This window comes from Siphateles boraxobius, unplaced genomic scaffold (assembly GCF_051911475.1).
Source record: "Siphateles boraxobius isolate OS27281-9 unplaced genomic scaffold, OSU_SipBor_1 12, whole genome shotgun sequence".
Lineage (NCBI taxonomy): Eukaryota > Metazoa > Chordata > Actinopteri > Cypriniformes > Leuciscidae > Siphateles > Siphateles boraxobius.
Window position 1 is genome coordinate 25,412,879 of NW_027508722.1, and position 18,399 is coordinate 25,431,277.

The following is an 18,399-nucleotide window of genomic DNA, read 5'->3' on the forward strand; positions in this document are numbered from 1 at the left end:
ACCTGAGCATTGTTTCTGACCATGTCCATCCCTTTATGGCCACCATGTACCCATCCTCGCCACCATGTACCCATCCTCTGATGGCTACTTCCAGCAGGATAATGCACCATGTCACAAAGCTCGAATCATTTCAAATTGGTTTCTTGAACATGACAATGAGTTCACTGTACTAAAATGGCCCCCACAGTCACCAGATCTCAACCCAATAGAGCATCTTTGGGATGTGGTGGAACGGGAGCTTCGTGCCCTGGATGTGCATCCCACAAATCTCCATCAACTGCAAGATGCTATCCTATCAATATGGGCTAACATTTCTAAAGAATGCTTTCAGCACCTTGTTGAATCAATGCCACATAGAATTAAGGCAGTCCTGAAGGCGAAAGGGGGTCAAACACAGTATTAGTATGGTGTTCCTAATAATCCTTTAGGTGAGTGTATATATATATATATATATATATATATATATATATATATATATATATATATATATATATATATATATAATTTTGACCAATACAGATAAATGAAAAAAGTATCTCTATTATCGATGGATAACTGATATGGTTCCAATTTATTATGCATCCCTAATGATTTTACACATTAGCCATGTTTCCATCCACCTAATTTTATGCAAATTTTGGGATATCACATTTTTAAAAAAACGTTAAAAAAAACGTTAAAAAAAACCCATTTGCTGGATGCAAATGTGAAGATGCGTATACATTCTAAATATAAGGTAATTTTCAGATAATTTTTCTTTTTTTATCCGATAAGAGGACATGCGCATAAACTACGATGGAAACACAGTTACCGCATAAATCCCTCAGTTGGAAACAAAACATCTCACATGACTGCCTCAACAGAGGATGTAATTGGATAACTGGACTAACCAGCAGATCAGTTTTAATGCACAGCATCTCAAATGTTGTTTTAATTATTCTGAAATGCCAGAGCCAAAGTTTGTTATCAAAATAATTTAGTTTAATTTCCTCCCAGAACTCTCACATGATTATGTTCACAAACATCAGGAAACATGACAGCATTTATTGCGTTTTAGTAATTTATGATATAGGATAAAAGAGCCACAGCGACTTCCCAGATTGCAGCAACTTCCATTTTTATTACATATATTTTGTGCACTGACAAGGAAAATGGAGCTTAATTCAGACCTTACCAGTTTGAATGTCCATCATCAAGTTTGGAAGGATCTTCTGGGTGATTACAGGGCATTAATTGAGTCTGAAAAATCCACTTATTTTTCTCCGATTGTTTAAAACTATCAGAGATATTTGTTTCAAACTATTAATAGATCGCTTCAATGCTGATATTACCCTGCCTGCTTCTCAACAATTATTAATTTCTTCACCTTTTTAACACTAAAATGGATTACATTTATAAAAAAATTTTAAATCAAAAATATGTTTACACTGCTTCACTATCTTATCCCTCTTATTTTTCTGGTTCTTCTCACACTAATTTCTCACAGCTTGACTCTGAGGCTCTCAAAAGGGAGGTATCAAGTATGATTATCTACCACTTGCTTGCTTGATCCTATTTATTTAAATCTTTCTTTGATGTTTTGTGCCCTACTGTCACCAGTATAATAAATGATGCATTTCCTTCTGGGGTTACAATTTGTAATGCTGCTGTAACTCCTGTGCCAGAAAAAGAAAATGCTACCCTGGGTGACTGTAACAATTTCCCATTTCAAATCTTCTGTTTTTGGCAAAAACACTAGAACACATTGTTGCCTCTTACTTGTATAACCATAGTACCATTAATAACCTATTCAAACCCCTTCAGTCAGTTTGTTTGTAAATTTCACAGTAATGAAAGGCTGTAGTCAGGGTTGCCAATAACTGATTCTGGCGCTATTTCTATTCTCATCCTTCATCAAGAAGCAGCTCTGAGATCAACATAGTCAGATCATAGTCTTTTATTTACAAGCATTGAAAGTGCTGTTGGTGCTTAAAACTGGTTTAAATCCTATTTTACTGACCACTCCCAGTTCATTGCCTTGTGTGGTTACCAGTATATCAGTTTGGTACTCACTGGGTCAATTTTAGTATCTCCTAATATCTATTTGTCACCATTTGGGCATCTGTTGTAGTCGATCGGCCTTCATTATCACTTTTATGCTGATGATACTCAAAACTTTGTACACTCTAAACCTGGTGAAAATCTGTTTGCCCTTTTTCTGATTGGGTTTCTGAGATCAAGATATGGATGAATAACAATTTTCTCTGTTTGAATAGTAGTAAAACTGAAGTTGTGTTCCTTGGTTCCCCCTACCAACTATCCAAAGCTGGTTGACTGACTCGGTCTGTTTTCTGTTTTGGAGTGTCAAAGAAAATGAAGGGACCTTGGAGTAATTTTTGATGCCAGCCTTACATTTGATCCTTATGTACAGAGCATTGTTAAAACATATTTTTTTTCACCTTAGAAATATAGCTAGATTGCTTCCTATTCTAACAATTTTTTCTGTAGATAAAAGGATAATAAACAAGTTTGTTTTTTCTTGGATTGACTACTGTAATGCCCTTTTAGTCGAAGTATCTAAGTTTACACTTTAACACGTTGCAACATGTACAAAACTTGGCTGCCACGATCCTGACTGGGACCTGGACATGCAATCATTCCTATTTTGAAGTCCTTGCTCCTGGTCAGCTTCTGTATTGATTATAAAATCATGATGCTGAGTTTGCTGACATATATAAAGCATTACATGGCTTGGCTCCACATTATTAATCCGAGTTAATAACTTCTTATGTCACAAATCGAAGACTGCGCTCTTCGCATTCCAATCTGTTCCTCAAACCCACTTAAAATCTATGGGTGACAGAGCTTTTTCTTTGTATGCTCCTATTCTTTGGAACTCTCTTATGATTGAACTTTGGGAAGATCAGACTTCTTGGATTTTTAAAGCCCAACTAGATGTATTTTTTGACTCGTTGTTTTATATATTGTTTAACTTGTATCCTTTTAAAGGCCCTGTATAAAATAAAGTTTAGTAATTTCCCAGGAAGTGACGAGTTTGTTCTCTTGAACACATAGGATGGAAACTGTGCTTTCTTCGTGAATTTTTTATGCGGTATTCCAATTTTGGAATCACACCAAAATAACATAAGTTAAAATCACACCTTTGGATGCAAACATAGCTAGTGACACACTGCAGCTCAGACTTACCAACAGTGAGAGCTTCAAATAATCTCTGTGTGGTGGCCACGTCCCGCACAATACCTGATTCCTGAGTACATTTCACAAAGTCCTCCAGCTCCATGTTTGCCTTGGGCAGATTGAAATTCTTCACGTGATAGTCTGATTCCATATGCTCACTCTTTTCACCAGTATTTACTCGACAGATGAGCCGTTTGAGCTCAGGTCTCCTCTGTGCCTGGACTCTCTCCTCTACTTGCAGAGAGTCAACCAGAATCTTTACCAGCTCTCCTGGAAAAATCTCAATATCTGTTTTGTAAAGGTTCTGAAAGTCACTGAGGGCATCCAAGCGCTTAGAGTTCAGCATGTTGATGAGACCGCGGAGGTAAACGTATCTGGCTAGCAGGGAGGAATCATCAGGTGGGCTGGCTGATATGGCTTTGTTCAACTGGTGAATAAGATCTCTGAAGTAATGGTGCACGTTGGGGTAGGTAAAGAGAGGAGGGAAATCTGGGAGCTGGAAGATCTTGACTGGTTTGGCTGGAGTATTCAGAGCTTTTGGGATAAGGGATTTGCAAGGATGATCAGTAACAAAATATATTATGATTATCTAAATGCCATTTTTATAACAAAACTGAGCCGTGCAGATGAATAACACTACTGCAGTTCTCTTACGCAATTCAGTAATGATTTTAGTTGGAGACATCTGTCTGAGGACACTCGGGTTTTTCTCATTGTCCAGGTTAGCTAGACTTAGGCTTAGATGTTTAGTCAGTTTAGCCAGATCCTTTTCCTTTGAGGGTCTTCTCCATCTACTGAAGAAATGAATAACAAATAATATTTCAATGAAAAACATTAAATGTTAATATTTAGGAGAAATCAAAAAATATATAATATCATATTATAAATAATAATAATAATTTATAGTAATTACATATATATTTCTTTGATAAAAAATACAATAAAAAACTAAACATATTTTGAAATATTATTACAATTTAAAATAGCTGTTTTCTATTTTATTTTATTTTTAAAAAATGTATCTTATTCCTAACTGCCATTACTCCAGTCTTCAGTGTCACATTATAGAAATTCTAAATTTCTTATTATCATAGTTGAAAACAGTTGTGTTGCTTTATATTTTGTGAAAACTGATTAACATTTTTACATGAATAGAACGTTATATATTATAACGGAGAGATCACAGATTGTCTGACTTTGTTCGATTAATGTGAAAAAAAAATAGCCTCCAATTATTTTTTCATTAAAAAATTCAGATACAGAATTTTCCTTGTGAAACTTTAAGTGAGGAAATTTGTATAGAAAAGGCAACACAGCTTCAACTTACTTTTGGTCATCTTTCCTAATACTTCCCTCCATTCGGGTAAATGTATCCATCTTTCCATTCAAACGTTCTTTCAAGAAGGAGTGGAAAATGTGCGTTTCCAAGACCTGCCATGAAGAAAAATCCATCAGTTGTACGGTTTGGTCATATTTCTGAAGGTTGAAGACCAGATATATTATTAACGGGAAAATCACTTTTTTATAAAATGGTTGGTCCTCTGGCTCCCTGGACTTGAGAAACTCATCAGTGTTAAAAACTCTGTGTTCGTAACTTAGGTAATCACTGACATCTCTGGGAAAATAAACACAATAATTTTTTCAATTAGACATACAATATGAAAAAGATTCAAATTCAGTTCAGTTCATGATCTCACTAACCTAAACATGTTAACAATGAGCTCCAGGGTGATATTTTGTATTTCCAAATTTAGTCTGTGTTGCCAAAGTCTTCTCTGCATCCGAAACTCATTAAGATCTCCACAGATGCTCTGATGAACCACTTCCAGGTCATAGTGTAATTGAAGACCTTTCCTTCTGCATGAAGACCCAGCAAAACAATTACAAACCTGGCAAATATATAACGGGACCTGGTCTCGTCAGCTGTGTCTGATAATGTGAGATTATCAATATATTGTATATTTTGATTACTCCAATAGAATAAAGACTCTTAGACTTAGTAAGACTGAATTGAATGGTAAAATGTTCTTACCGACTCTTGAAACTTTGAGCAGCTGCCTTTGGGGTGTCTGGGACGTCAACGCAATGACAGCGAGAGCAGGACACAGTGCCCTCATCAATATTGATCAGAATTAGGTCATCATCAGCTTCCTGATAAATGGACAGTGATTTCACAGATCACAAATCACAAAAGTTGACAGGCATTTGATAAAAGTAAAAACCACTGTCATGAATTTCTCAACATAATAAAAGTTGGCTAGGAACAATTTTATAGAGATAAATAAATCAAATCATAAAAAATAAACTCAAAACATCTAATTTGAACTAAAGAAGATTTAAATTTAGGGCAAATATCTATTTGGTATTTGGTAATAAAATATGGTAATCCCAAAACTGCGATATTACTAAAATATATTATGTAATATATTATTTTAGTAATATGTTTAGAAAAACAAAAGACATTTATAAATTATTATATTGTGTGATATACATGCAACTGCTTTGAAATTAAATAATTTGTAAGGGTGCCGGTCTGGGGTGCGTTTCCCAAAAGCATCTTTGTTCAGCTTTGGTCGCAAGTTCCCTCATTATCATCATAGTTCAATGAGTCTGTGTTTCCCGAAACCATAGTTCCAATGACAATTCGCTAACAGCATCGCAAAGCATTGCATTATTGGAATGACAGCTCTCGACCTGTGGTTAGAAGCATAGTTTCTTGTTTGCGAAACAAGTTAGTTTCTTCTTGTAAAAGAAGTTATTACTCCACCACCTGTGTGACATCCTTAACCAATGTGGTTGAACAACAAATTTGCGACAATGCGGTTTTGAGAAACGGGTAGTTGATTTCTTCAATGATGCATCATACATGTCGTTGTAAAGTAAACACACCTCTGATCAGCTCAAGGTTTGTTTGTTTTGTGTCTTGTGACACTTGCCATTTTTGTTGTCATGTCTTGCCCCTGTGTTACCTTATCTCATTGAGGTCCCATCTAGTTAGTATATATTTTTTTTCCTCCCCTGCTCTCCTGACTGCTTTGGCTGCCAGATCCCATCCTTCCTGTTGCATCCTTCTTGTTCCCTTTTGGATCTCCCCTGTCCGCCAGCTCCAAGATTCTAATTCATACCACTGCCAGGTCCCTACCTCTACTCTCCAGGTTCAATCTCTCTATTCTCTCTATCTCTCAGGTGGCCTCTCTATTCCTCTCTGTGTTCTTGAATTTATGTGCCTTTGATATTCAGTAAATCACTTATTCCCTCAACTGATTCCTCCTCTTTTACTATCCTGACTATCTATTGATCGGGCGGGAAAGATCCATAGGGAGCAGGAAGGGTGGAACAGGATGGACGGGATCTGGTGTTGTACCACATTCGAACGAATTATGTGACCCTAGTAGGTGCCGTATTGATCTTATCAGACCTACTCCCAATCCTAATCCTAACTCTACCATCACTTCAGCGCCTACTAGAGTCACAGAATTCGCCACTACACCAGCAGCTAAAGCAGACAGGGGAGCTGGGGGGCAAAATAAACTAACCAAAGCTCAAAAACAAGGCTAGAAGAACAGGAAAAAAATCTCAAAAACTTCAGATAAACGACAGGAAAACAAGACAGAGGCTGAATCCGAAATCGCCCCCAATACCCTCAAATAGGGCGTTATTTGAGGGGACCTACATTTGTAGTGGTGTCCGAAACCATAGTGGACGTAATTGAGTGCAATCATTCTATCCCACATTGCACTGCAATAAAGAGTGTACAACCGATGTACGCTCAACAGCTGTATGAATTTGCTTATTCCTGTTCATTCACTCCTTCAAGTGAACAGTATTAGTGGACTAACGTAGGGAATAGTGAATGAGGGTTTAGGGAGCGATTTTCGGATTTAGGCTAGACTAAAGCTATACAGCAAGAAGAACAAGATCAAGGTAAACACAGATGAGGGCCAGGTAAACTCAGTGATGCAGATTCGTTTCGGCACAGGATAGAAAACTAGAGGGGAATAAAAAGGGTTACAAACGAACTAAAACAGGAGCTAGCCATCAGGAGATAAGGTAACAGGGGCGGAGTAACAATAGACAGAGCACATGGCATGACAACACAAACACCAGGCGTCCAGATGGTGGTCCAGATATAGAAAGGAAACAAGACAAACAAACCCTGAGCTAATAAGACCGGCACCCTGACATTGATAGATAGATTTCACAAGAAAAAATTCTTATGATACTAAAGTGAACTATTTAATTTTGACAAATTATTTAATTTCAAAGCAGTTGCATGTCTAATATCATGATAAACATTAATTTACACACAATATTATTACTTATTTATAAATGTCTTTATAGTTTAGGAATATGTTTATCTATATGTTAAATCGATTGATTCATAATTCTATCTATCTATCTATCTATCTATCTATCTATCTATCTATCTATCTATCCATCTATCGATCGATAGATATAATAAAAATGTCAACAATAGAAATCATCAATAGAATAAACAATAATACTCTCTTAGAAAACAGAATGTAACAATAATGACATTACATTTGATAAATGTTAATTATTTTCAGTGTATTTTTTTTATACTCTAAATTTTCACAGTCCCTCTAGCACCCCTTTGCGGACTCCAGTTTAAAAAAGCCTGAACTAAAAAACAGCTAAATTAGTTAATAGTGAACATTTCTTAGACTTTACCACGGCAACTTCCTCATAGTGGCTGATGTGGCATCCCATGAGGAAGGCAGTCGGAGCCATAATGAAGTCAAGCATCTGTTGGGACAGTACGGGCACCAGGGGGTGCTGCCAGTGCAAGGGCCGAATATACAGCATGAAACACTCAGCGATCAGGGTCAGCTTGGACCAGTCGGAGGAAAAGAACACCATACGCTGCTCTGTGAGTATACTAGATATGATCTACAGGGGAATAGAAACATGCAAAATTATTTCCATTTAATGTGGACCAAGATTTTGAATATTATTTTTGTTTAATCAAAAAAGTTTTTTTTATTTTATATTTGCATCTAAAATCGATTGATAACTCTTTCCTTGTTAGAAGTTTGAGTGAACACACACACAGTGTTCATTCAATCCGCTAACAAGGAAACTATCCTTTTATTGTTGTTTCCATATTTAGAAATCTGCCTTTATACCTGCAGCAGCTCTCTGGACTTGAAGCAGAGAAATGGAAGATGCAGGTCCAGGTCAATGACAGGATGATTGTGATCTTTTTTGGATGGAAGGACAATGGTCAAAGGTCGCAAGGTGAACATCTGAAAATAAAAATGATGTAAATATATACAATATATATTCATATGTAATCACAGACCTTTTAGTGGCATTACAGTTTTGCTAAGCTCTCTGAATTTGCTAAACTTAAGATGGCTAAAATGAACCCACCACATGCAGCTGTCCAGGAGGTGGAACTGGGATCAGAGCCAGTTTAGCAGAGAACTCCTTCACTAGCTCTTCCATATCAGTCATTTGGCAGATTTTGAGCTGCCCTAAGAGGCTGCGGATGGGAGAGTGAAAATTCAGGTCATGAGGAAAAATCAGCATAGACAACTGCAGAAACAACCTTGACATTTGCAGGTTGATTTCTATGAAAAGTGTGACATTGTGGTGGTATCAAACTGGCAAACTAAGTACAGCATGAAGGCAGAATGCAGTTTACAATGTACCAATGCCCATCTAATACTGCTGACAAGCCTGTTGTAATACAGTATATTCTCCTCTGTCTCTCAAATATATTTTTTTTTTTTCCAATACATGTAAATAATGTCTTGAATCTTGACTCTTTGCCATACCTGGACAGGCAGTCCTTGAGAGTATTGTAATATGGGTGTTTTGATATAACACATATCGCATAAGCAGTGAAGTGTCCTTTCTGATGAAGTATCCCTTCCTGTAACAGAGTTTAACCTTTATAAAAAGGTGGCTTTGAGACCATAACTAACAAATATTACATATACACTGTAACTCGGATGCCAAACCAACAATGTCCAAACAGTAATGAATTTTAAAGTTCCCCAGTAGTCAACAATTTTATACCTTAAAACACATCTTTGATCACCAAAATGCCATATTTAAATGTTTTTTCCTGTGAAAAAAATAAATAAAATCTTCATGCCTTAAAATAGCTTGAATGTAACTCTACACCCTGCCTCATTTAGTATACGTTGAACTATGAATATGCAAATTAGTAAATTTTTCCCCACAGGGGGAATTTAATAAAAACTAGAGCAACTTCCAGTTACCATGACAAAATAATCAGGACACACTCATAAACAGCAGGTAACATTCAGCGCAGGTGATCTGTCAATACACAACCATAATGATAGGTTTCAAGGTAATAAGAATCTGACCTGTATTGATTTATAGTACTGGAGAACTACTCCATGAGACCGGTTTCCAAACACATCAGTAAAGACTAGGAAGTGAAACTTTTCCTCCTTTTTCTCCAGAGTTACCTGAAGCCCTCCTGATTTAGAAGAAATTAATGTTAGTGTAATCTAATCAGGGACGTGCACAGGAATTTTGAGGGGCAGTTGCTCTGACCTCAAAAAAGGGCAGTAGTCTGCACTGAACTATTTAACATTTACATTCCTCTTTATATTGCTGTCTGTGTGAGGACCTTTGCCCCCTTCTACAGAGATTTTATACTGTTTCTAAAGTATTTACACTGTGAAATGTATGAAGGTCTGGGTGGAACAGAATTGTAGCAGATGCATATAGTCAAGCTTTTGTACAGAATGTAGTTTCACCTGGAAAGCAAAGATGAGGCAACGCCACCAGATCCAGGTCTTTGGGAACACCGGCATCCTCTGTGATTTCATCCCCGGGGTTTCCAGTGTTAATAACGGGCCTATCCGTTTTCTTCTTAATGAAGGAACATCGTAGCGGAGTACGGCTGAAATTTCCCACGGCCGGGTCAGTGACGCTATCTTTGGGCATAAACGGAGGAGTACAGACCTGTATGACCTCGGGATCAAGCTGAGGTAAAGGACTTCCATCCTCCTGCAGCAACGACTGGTCACATGCAGAAGAACATTAGAGGACATAAAATCATAAAATCACATGGTGGATGGTGATTCTCCATGGTGATTTTAAAGGTGTATCCATTGCATATGATTCATTTGTTCTACTAACCAAATTTCCAATATTTTATTGAAATAAAGTGAGTATTTGAGCATTTGTGATCACCATAATGGGAATAACCTGCCTTAGGTAAAATAAAAAAATTGCAGGTACACTAATACCTATATAGTATATACAGTATGACTGGAGACTTCATCTGATGTAAATGTAAACATCAATTTAAACACATTGTCTGAAGCGATGTTTAATTCTTTAGGTGCACTTTAGGAGTTTTTTTAATGTTTTTAATAATTTTGATATACATTCTTTGAAAAAAAGTTTTGAACCTTAAAGGGTTATTTCAGGAGCTTCAGAACCTTTAAGGGGTTCCCATCATGGGATCATTTTATGGATTTAGTTTTAATTAATCAATGTTGCTTTAATTCATTTTTAATTTTAATTACATTTTATGAATAAAAACATCCTTTATTACTAGAAAAATTGAAATAACCCATTAAACAAAAGAATTATGCAATCATTTAAGACATTTCTCCTTATGTAAAACCTTTTTGACATAATAGAGTTCTTTAAAATTGAGTCAAGAACCCCGTGGTTCTATACAGAGCCCCATTGAATATTTCTTTCTTCTTTTTTTCAAAGAGTGTACCAAGGCACCTTTTGAAGTTAATTTTTTTAAATAGCTATTTCCCATATACACAATAATAAAACTAAATGGTAAGGATTAACTAGAAAATGAAACTAAAAGATGCATTACACAATCACGAATTCCATCACATAATATGTTATATCCATGTGCCTGTTTCATCATGTCTCATGAACAATTCTGTGTCTTTAGCAAGAGATCTCACTGAATGATGATAATATCAAAACAGAAACTCTCTGTAGTGGTGTTCCTTTCGACCCGGACTCTGCCTACAGAGTCAGATAATGTATGCTGGAGATAGAACAGGTATAGTTTAGTTTAATTATGGTTATAATGTATTTGTCATCTGCTTTCATCCACTATTAATACAAGCCTGCTGTAGCGGACCCCGTGATGGCCAAATATATATTGATGAGTTCAGTGAAGTTTATTTTACATCACACAAAAGATGAAGCTTTAGTTTTACTCCAGAAAATCACTGTAAGAGCTGAATAAACAGTATAAGAAGTGCGCATTAAAGTATTAACGTTACCCATAAACTCTCTCTCTCTATCCCTTTCGTTATTATCTACATATACAGCGAATTACACAAAACACTTGTTACAACAAACAGTAAACAAATATATACACACCCTTTCAGGGGGTGCTAAATAAACTTTTTATTTTTATTATACTTTTTTTTGAGACTTTAAGCCCAATTTATACTTCTGCAGGACTGCGTCCAACTCACAGCGTGGCAACGTCATAGGCTGTGTGTAGCGTGCGTACCCTTCGGCGTATCCTGACGTGCACCTCTCCAAAAATATGACAGACATTTCGAAAAGGAGAATTAAAAAGCTGTTGCTTTTTACTTGACTTTGTTTACATAATATGTGACTTTGAAGGAATCCAAAAGTAATCAAATTACATTATCTATATTGTGGTAGATTTCGTTACTTAATACTCTTTTATGAAGTAATTTGTAACTGTAACGGATTATGTTGTGGATTATGTTGTAAGAGGCCAATAAAGTTATCTAAAGGAAAGAAGTCGCTGCGTCTTCTCTGACCGGAGGATTAGGCCAGTATACATACAATCAGCATATCATCATCGTAGCTGTTCCGTTACAGATTACATGTTTAAAGTAACCCGGCCTCACAATTCTCTTATTCTACCTGGGACAGCTCCTTCAGTTTATAATTTGAAAGTCCAACAATGACACATGCTTCCAGTAATCCTGAAGGCAGACCATCTGCCATTGAGAATCAAATGGATTGTCACTCCTCATAAGATCTGCAATACACACAGACACACAGAGAGTGAGAGAAATACATATTCATTTCCATGCTAATTGAAATCTGAAAGTAGAACATTTTTGCTTAACACTCAACCGTAGAATGTGATAACCTATAAAGATACATTAACATCTTACACAAATCCCATAAATCAGGGATAACACAACATCAACCAAACAAGCAACTACAGGCAACTTCTAACTCAGATAACATTTTAAAAGACCACACTAATGATGCCAGGCTGGTTGTGGAAACAGAACAAAGTTATTACAGACCCTAGAAAACGTACTCGGTTACTTACGTAACCGCAGTTCCCTGAGATACGGGAACGAGTACTGCGTCGCTAGAAGCTGTTGTGGGGAAAATTCCTTTTTCTCCGAATTCTGAAGCCTTTTTAATCACCCAGTGAAACTGCATGGCCATTGGTTTGTGCAGAGTAATAAAACGAACCAATGGTGAGGCAGCGGAGCTGCATGAGCCTATGGCAGAGAAGCCCGCCAGAGTGCGCCAATATGGGCGTGGCATCCGGCTATAAAAGCAGGCAATCTGGCATAGGATACTCAGATTAAATTCGACTGAAGTGACGAACTGAGTCATGCAGCAATATGGCATGGCCTGAAACGCAGTACTCGTTCCCGTATCTCAGTATCTTTTGATACTTTACCCGTACTGCGTCGCTAGACGCTGTTATGGGGAACCAATACAATCACGCCGTGCTATTGCTGCAGAACGACTATAATTATATACTTGGCCTTAAGCCCTAGCAGGGCCTAGAGGAACCAAGACATAATAGGGAATACTCATTTCGCTAGGGGCTCATACAAGTCGGAGCCACCTGAACGTAAACCAGGAAGAACTCATAGAGGTCGGTCCTGCCCTAGACAATCGTTCGAGGAAACCTTGAGGTCTTTTGCCTAAGGTCCTAAGGTCTTTTGCCTTTGTAGGGCAGAATAGCCTGTTACCAGTGGCCCAGACCCTGATCGGAGCCACAAAGGTATTATAGCAATAGGCAATAGCCTAACTATATGAGTTACCCCATATAGTAGAGAGGAAAGTTCATAGTGGTTTGGGCTCGGCTGAGGACAAGAAAGGACTTTTGCCTGTAGAGCAGGGACTTCTAGATTGTAGAACCTGGTAAATGTGGATGGTGAGGATCAGTCGGCCGCTGCACAAATATCACCAATGGAGACACCACTGGACCAGGCCCAGGACAAGGCCATGCCTCTAGTGGAATGAGCTCTTACTCCGATGGGGCATTGTAGGCCCGTCGAGGAGTAGGTTAGTGCAATTGCATCCATTATCCATCAGGATATCCTCTGCTTCGTGACCGGATGCCCTTTGGTGTGGCCTCCGAAGCATACAAAAAGCTGTTCCACATGTCTTAAAGAGGCGGAACGCTCTATTATATTCTCAAAGCCCTGACAGGGCAGAGTAAATGCAGCTCTCATTCATCCGTGGAGGAAGAGAACACAGACCATTTATTTTAAATTATTTTGCTTGCGGAGGAGAGGACGCTGGCGCTGTCTGTTTGCTGCTTCTCCTCCTGACCCCTGATGATTTTAGTTTAATTTTTGAGTTCAATCTTCCGTCTTATCCTCTCGCTAATAGAGGCACAGGCCTGGACAATCCCAACGTTTTCTAGCTTCCACTGTTAGTGGTATTGTCCTGGACAGTCCTTTAGCTGTTTCCGGTGAGGATTGGTACTGTTTTGCCTTGGATCACTTGCCCAGCTTCCATCTCCATGCCGCTAGTTTGTGGCAAATGGCAAACATCAGGCTAACATCAAATGCGATTGGCATTATGTTGATACACTCCGATTTGCAACTGCTAAAATATATCAACTACTCCACTCCAGTATGCATCTCAGCCATCAAACAGTCTGGACTCCTACACAGACCCTGTTACATCCACAGAAGCTCCCGCCGAAAGTTTGTTTACACCCGGTCTTCTATCACATCTATCTGGACAGCTGAGCACAACATCACACCCCTGTTACGTCATCAGAGCGTTGTCACTGCTGGGTCTAGTGGCCCTGGAAACACAGTGAGACGCACTGAGTGGGACAGAAAACCAGGAGCGGATTTCAGCCTGCTCCGACCCGTGCAGAAAACCACTATTTCTTCACACATTAAAATAGAACTTTTAAATACACAATCCTTGACAGGAAAAGCAGGCTTCATACATGATCACATCCTGGAAAATTGGACTGACTTCATGTGCCTCACTGAAACTTGGCATCACTCAGAGGTTTATTCTGACATAAATGAAGCTTGTCCTTCTGCTTACACCTACCTGCAGAAAGCTCATAGCACTGGACGTGGTGGTGGCCTTGTGATAATACACAACAAACTGAATTCAAACTGTCACTACCTGAGTTTTCCTCATTTGAATGCTTAGCTTTCAAATGGAAACCCCCTTTTCCGATGAAAATATTACTTATCTATCGCCCACCCAAACCAAACTCAGCCTTTATCGATGAGATGCACGACCTACTCACAACACTTTGTTCCATATCTGCCAACCTTGTAATACTTGGAGACATGAATAATCAAGTTGACACCCCCTCTTGCCACTTAGCTGCTGAATTCCTACAATTACTAGATTGTTTGAATCTTACACAGCATTTTTATGTCCCCACACACACCAGAGGGCACACACTTGATCAGGTCATCACTGACTCTGCCACTATTAACAACCTGCAGGTGCGTGATTGTGACCACAAGTTAATCTTTGTTGAATTGCAATTCCTGCCCCCTCACTCCAAGCTCAAACGCCAAATCTGTTTTCGTAATATCAAAGACATCAACCCAGACACCATGACCTTGGATCTTCAACATCTCTCCTCTGCCAATCCCTCATCAGCCAGCGAATCAGTCACATTTTACAATAATTCACTCTGCAGACTTCTGGATCTTCATGCCCCCATCAAGACCAAAACATTGTCCTTTACAAGCTCAGCCCCATGGTACACCTCGGAGCTACGGAAAATGAAGGCAGCTGGCCGTGTCCTTGAGCGTCGTTTCAAAACATCTGACACAGACTAGCTTATAGAGAACACCAACAAGCCTACTCCAAGTCACTCAAAGATGCACGGTCACAGTTCTTTTCAGACATCATTAACAACAATCCTGAAAACTCTAAGCAGCTGTTCTCCACAATAAACCATCTCCTTAAACCTCAGACACAAACTCACACAGAAAACACAGAGAAACGCTGCAGCAACTTCATCACTTTCTTTAGAACCAAAATAGACTCCATCCGATCGCATCTCACTGGTCCACTGCACTGTCTGCCCTTTCTGTCAGTTCGCAGTCTGGATTCACCTACTCTTTCTACTGTTTCTCTGACATTTCCCAACTTGAAATTGAGGTAATCATCAAAAAAATGAAAACATCCTCCTGCGCCCTGGACCCTTTACCACAATCCTGATAAAATCAAATCTCTCTGCCATAAGTCCCCTTATTGCAAAAACAACAAACCACTCCCTCTCGTCTGGTCATGTTACTTCCCCCCTTAAAATTGCTGCTATTAGACCACTTCTGAAACTCACTTTGGACCTGGAAGTCCTGGGCAACTACAGGCCCATATCCAACCTTCCATTCCTTTCCAAAGTGTTGGAAAAAGCAGTTGCTGCTCAGCTCCAGGACCATCTTCAACATCACAACCTATACGATAAGTTTCAGTCTGGCTTTCGGTCTGCCCACAGCACAGAAACAGCTCTGGTCAGAGTCACAAACGACCTTCTGATGGCCGCCGATGCTGGCTCTCCCTCACTTCTCATCCTTCTTTACTTAACTGCAGCTTTTGACACTGTCGACCACAACATCCTCCTCAACCGCCTCCACTGTAATATAGGACTATCAAATTCTACCTTGGACTGGTTCACATCCTACCTTTTTGGAAGGACCGAGTGCGTCAGCTTGGGAGGAGCTAAATCTCACCATAATGCTGTCACATTTGGTGTTCCTCAAGGGTCGGTACTGGGTCCAACTCTCTTCATCCTCTACATGCTCCCCCTTGGCCGCATCATCAGCCAGCATGGAATCTCCTTCCATTGCTATGCTGATGACACACAACTTTACCTCATAACAAACCCAATCCCTCCTGCTGCTCTGCCCTTATCTTCATCCACACCATTCTTACTGACCTCCTGCCTGGAGGAGATTAAGGCCTGGATGAGTCAGAACTTAACTTCCAAAACTGAGGCAATTCTTGTCGGCACCCCTCATCAGGTCCAGTCGTCCCTTATAACCTCCATCACTTTTTCCGGAAAAGACATCCCTCTCTCATCAACAGTTACCAACCTCAGAGTAAGACTGGACGCTCACCTTACCTTTGACAACCATATCAAGCATCTGTGCAAATCATCCTTTTTCCACCTCAAGAATATTGCCAAACTCCGTCCCACACTCACCCTTTCTGACGCCACAAAACTCGCGCATGCCTTTGTCTCCTCCAGGCTGGACTACTGCAACGTACTTCTCATCTCTTCTCATTCTGCGAAATGACTGTGAGCTCGTCATGGAATTCCGGAAAAAACGGCGCTGCTCGCTGGCGAGGGGCCTGATGGCGCTCCGGCAGGAACCACTCGTTTAACCGGCTGCATGTGAGCTCTTCAGGGGCGCGAGGGGCGGGGTCGCTCTCTAAAAAGAAAGCGATCCGCGAACGCAGAGAGGAGACCTCATGTTCTCGCAGTGAGAACAACTGTTTTCTGTGAGTACAGCCTCAGCGTGGGATTTCCCCCAGGCACAAGATGCACTCACTGTGCTTGTCTTTAACGTTCAGGGGCGCCCTACATGAGCCACAGTGGTGGCACAACATTTGCATCAACATCGCAATTAGCTCTTTTAGAAAAGAAATAAGGCTCTTTTAGACTCGCTGGATGGCGGCAGGGGATCGCTGAATCAGCTGCTTGCAGGCAAATTAGATTTGTGTGTGTTACTAGAGTAACATTTCTTAAGAGCAGGCTACAATGTTTTATTAAATAAAGTACATATCCGACAGATTTGCTCAAGATATGTTTAATGTTGTATTTCAGTTATTGTTGTGTGTGTGTGCTGGAGGGGGGGGGAGGAGGGGGGGGGGGGGGCGGGATCGGGGGTTGTCGTCTGAGAGTGTGAGTGTAAGTCTGTAATGAATTTAATCTGTAAAAAAAAGTAATAAATTCATCAGTTATGAAAGTAGAAATAAATAAATAAAATACTAATGAAATTAAAATAACAGAGAATGCATTTATTGATTTGTTTTTTTATTTCATCAATCCATTAACAGTGCCTTATAAATGTGTACACTAATACTGTGTGCCCAAATCACCTGCCATGTTTATAATGTGACTGCAGGTTGCACATGCACAACATACATTTAACAGTGAACAATGTCTACATTGAGGTGAGTTTAAGCAAGCTGCAAGACACAATAAAAAAACTACTATTAGTAGTATTAGTAAACTACTAAAAGAAAAACATTGGAAAAGTGCACCATTCTTAAAAATTCTAAACCCAATTGGATCCTATTAAAATTCTTTAGAAAATCCTATAGGATATTTATGTATAGTCCAATAGGATATGTATAGTCCTATAAGACAATTCCTATTGGAAATCGTATACGAATGGTTCCAAAATATGATAGAAATTCTAATTAGAATCCTGTTAAATGTTCTTATTGGAAACCTTTAGGATTTTTTGACAAGGGTCTAAATAGCCTAATCTTAAAGTTAGCGAAAACGTTTAAAAAATATAGCCTATATTCATCATCGTTTCTACCCATATAAAATGCTCATGTTTGCTGTAGGCTATAAGATAAGAATGCACGCACCTTTGTCGATCATCAGTATTCCGAAAGTGAAATAACGCAATAGGACATTTGGAAATGAACGGGACACACTAAACACGTTCCAGCAAGGAGAACATGATCTGCGCATGTGCTCTACAGTCAACAGGTACGTTGTTCTCAATGGCCAGGTGCTACCTTTATGGTGAGGCAAAACCAAACCTGATTATACTTGTTACTTATTATCTGACATAAGAAATAGCTAGTTTTAAACACATAAAATATCCGTAAACAGACACAACTCTCAGAATTGTGACACCCAGAACTTCTCATAAGAGCTGTTGATTAAACTCCTCATATTACAGTTTAATGCCCATAAGGTTATTTTCTGAAGGTTAATCATCTCTTTTCACTGAAATAAAAAAAAAGTTTCTACCCCTAATT

The 18,399-nt window shown here is 39.0% G+C and overlaps 1 protein-coding gene across 1 annotated transcript in view; it reads right to left on the bottom strand.

Annotated features, from left to right (window-relative positions):
* dennd3b (DENN/MADD domain containing 3b) overlaps window positions 1-18,022 on the bottom strand; it is a 30,910-nt gene extending 12,888 nt beyond the window's left edge. Inside the window, exons 1-14 of the mRNA XM_077215619.1 lie at window positions 18,001-18,022; window positions 12,067-12,184; window positions 9,936-10,200; window positions 9,537-9,652; window positions 8,979-9,076; window positions 8,572-8,683; window positions 8,325-8,444; window positions 7,870-8,088; window positions 5,210-5,328; window positions 4,879-5,034; window positions 4,696-4,792; window positions 4,505-4,608; window positions 3,832-3,971; window positions 3,187-3,711 (exon numbers count right to left, since the gene is read on the bottom strand). Coding sequence (XP_077071734.1) covers window positions 3,187-3,711; window positions 3,832-3,971; window positions 4,505-4,608; window positions 4,696-4,792; window positions 4,879-5,034; window positions 5,210-5,328; window positions 7,870-8,088; window positions 8,325-8,444; window positions 8,572-8,683; window positions 8,979-9,076; window positions 9,537-9,652; window positions 9,936-10,200; window positions 12,067-12,150 — 2,155 coding nt within the window. The 5' untranslated portion in view covers window positions 12,151-12,184; window positions 18,001-18,022. The remainder of the gene's footprint in view (window positions 1-3,186; window positions 3,712-3,831; window positions 3,972-4,504; window positions 4,609-4,695; window positions 4,793-4,878; window positions 5,035-5,209; window positions 5,329-7,869; window positions 8,089-8,324; window positions 8,445-8,571; window positions 8,684-8,978; window positions 9,077-9,536; window positions 9,653-9,935; window positions 10,201-12,066; window positions 12,185-18,000) is intronic.
* Window positions 18,023-18,399: the final 377 nt, after the last annotated feature.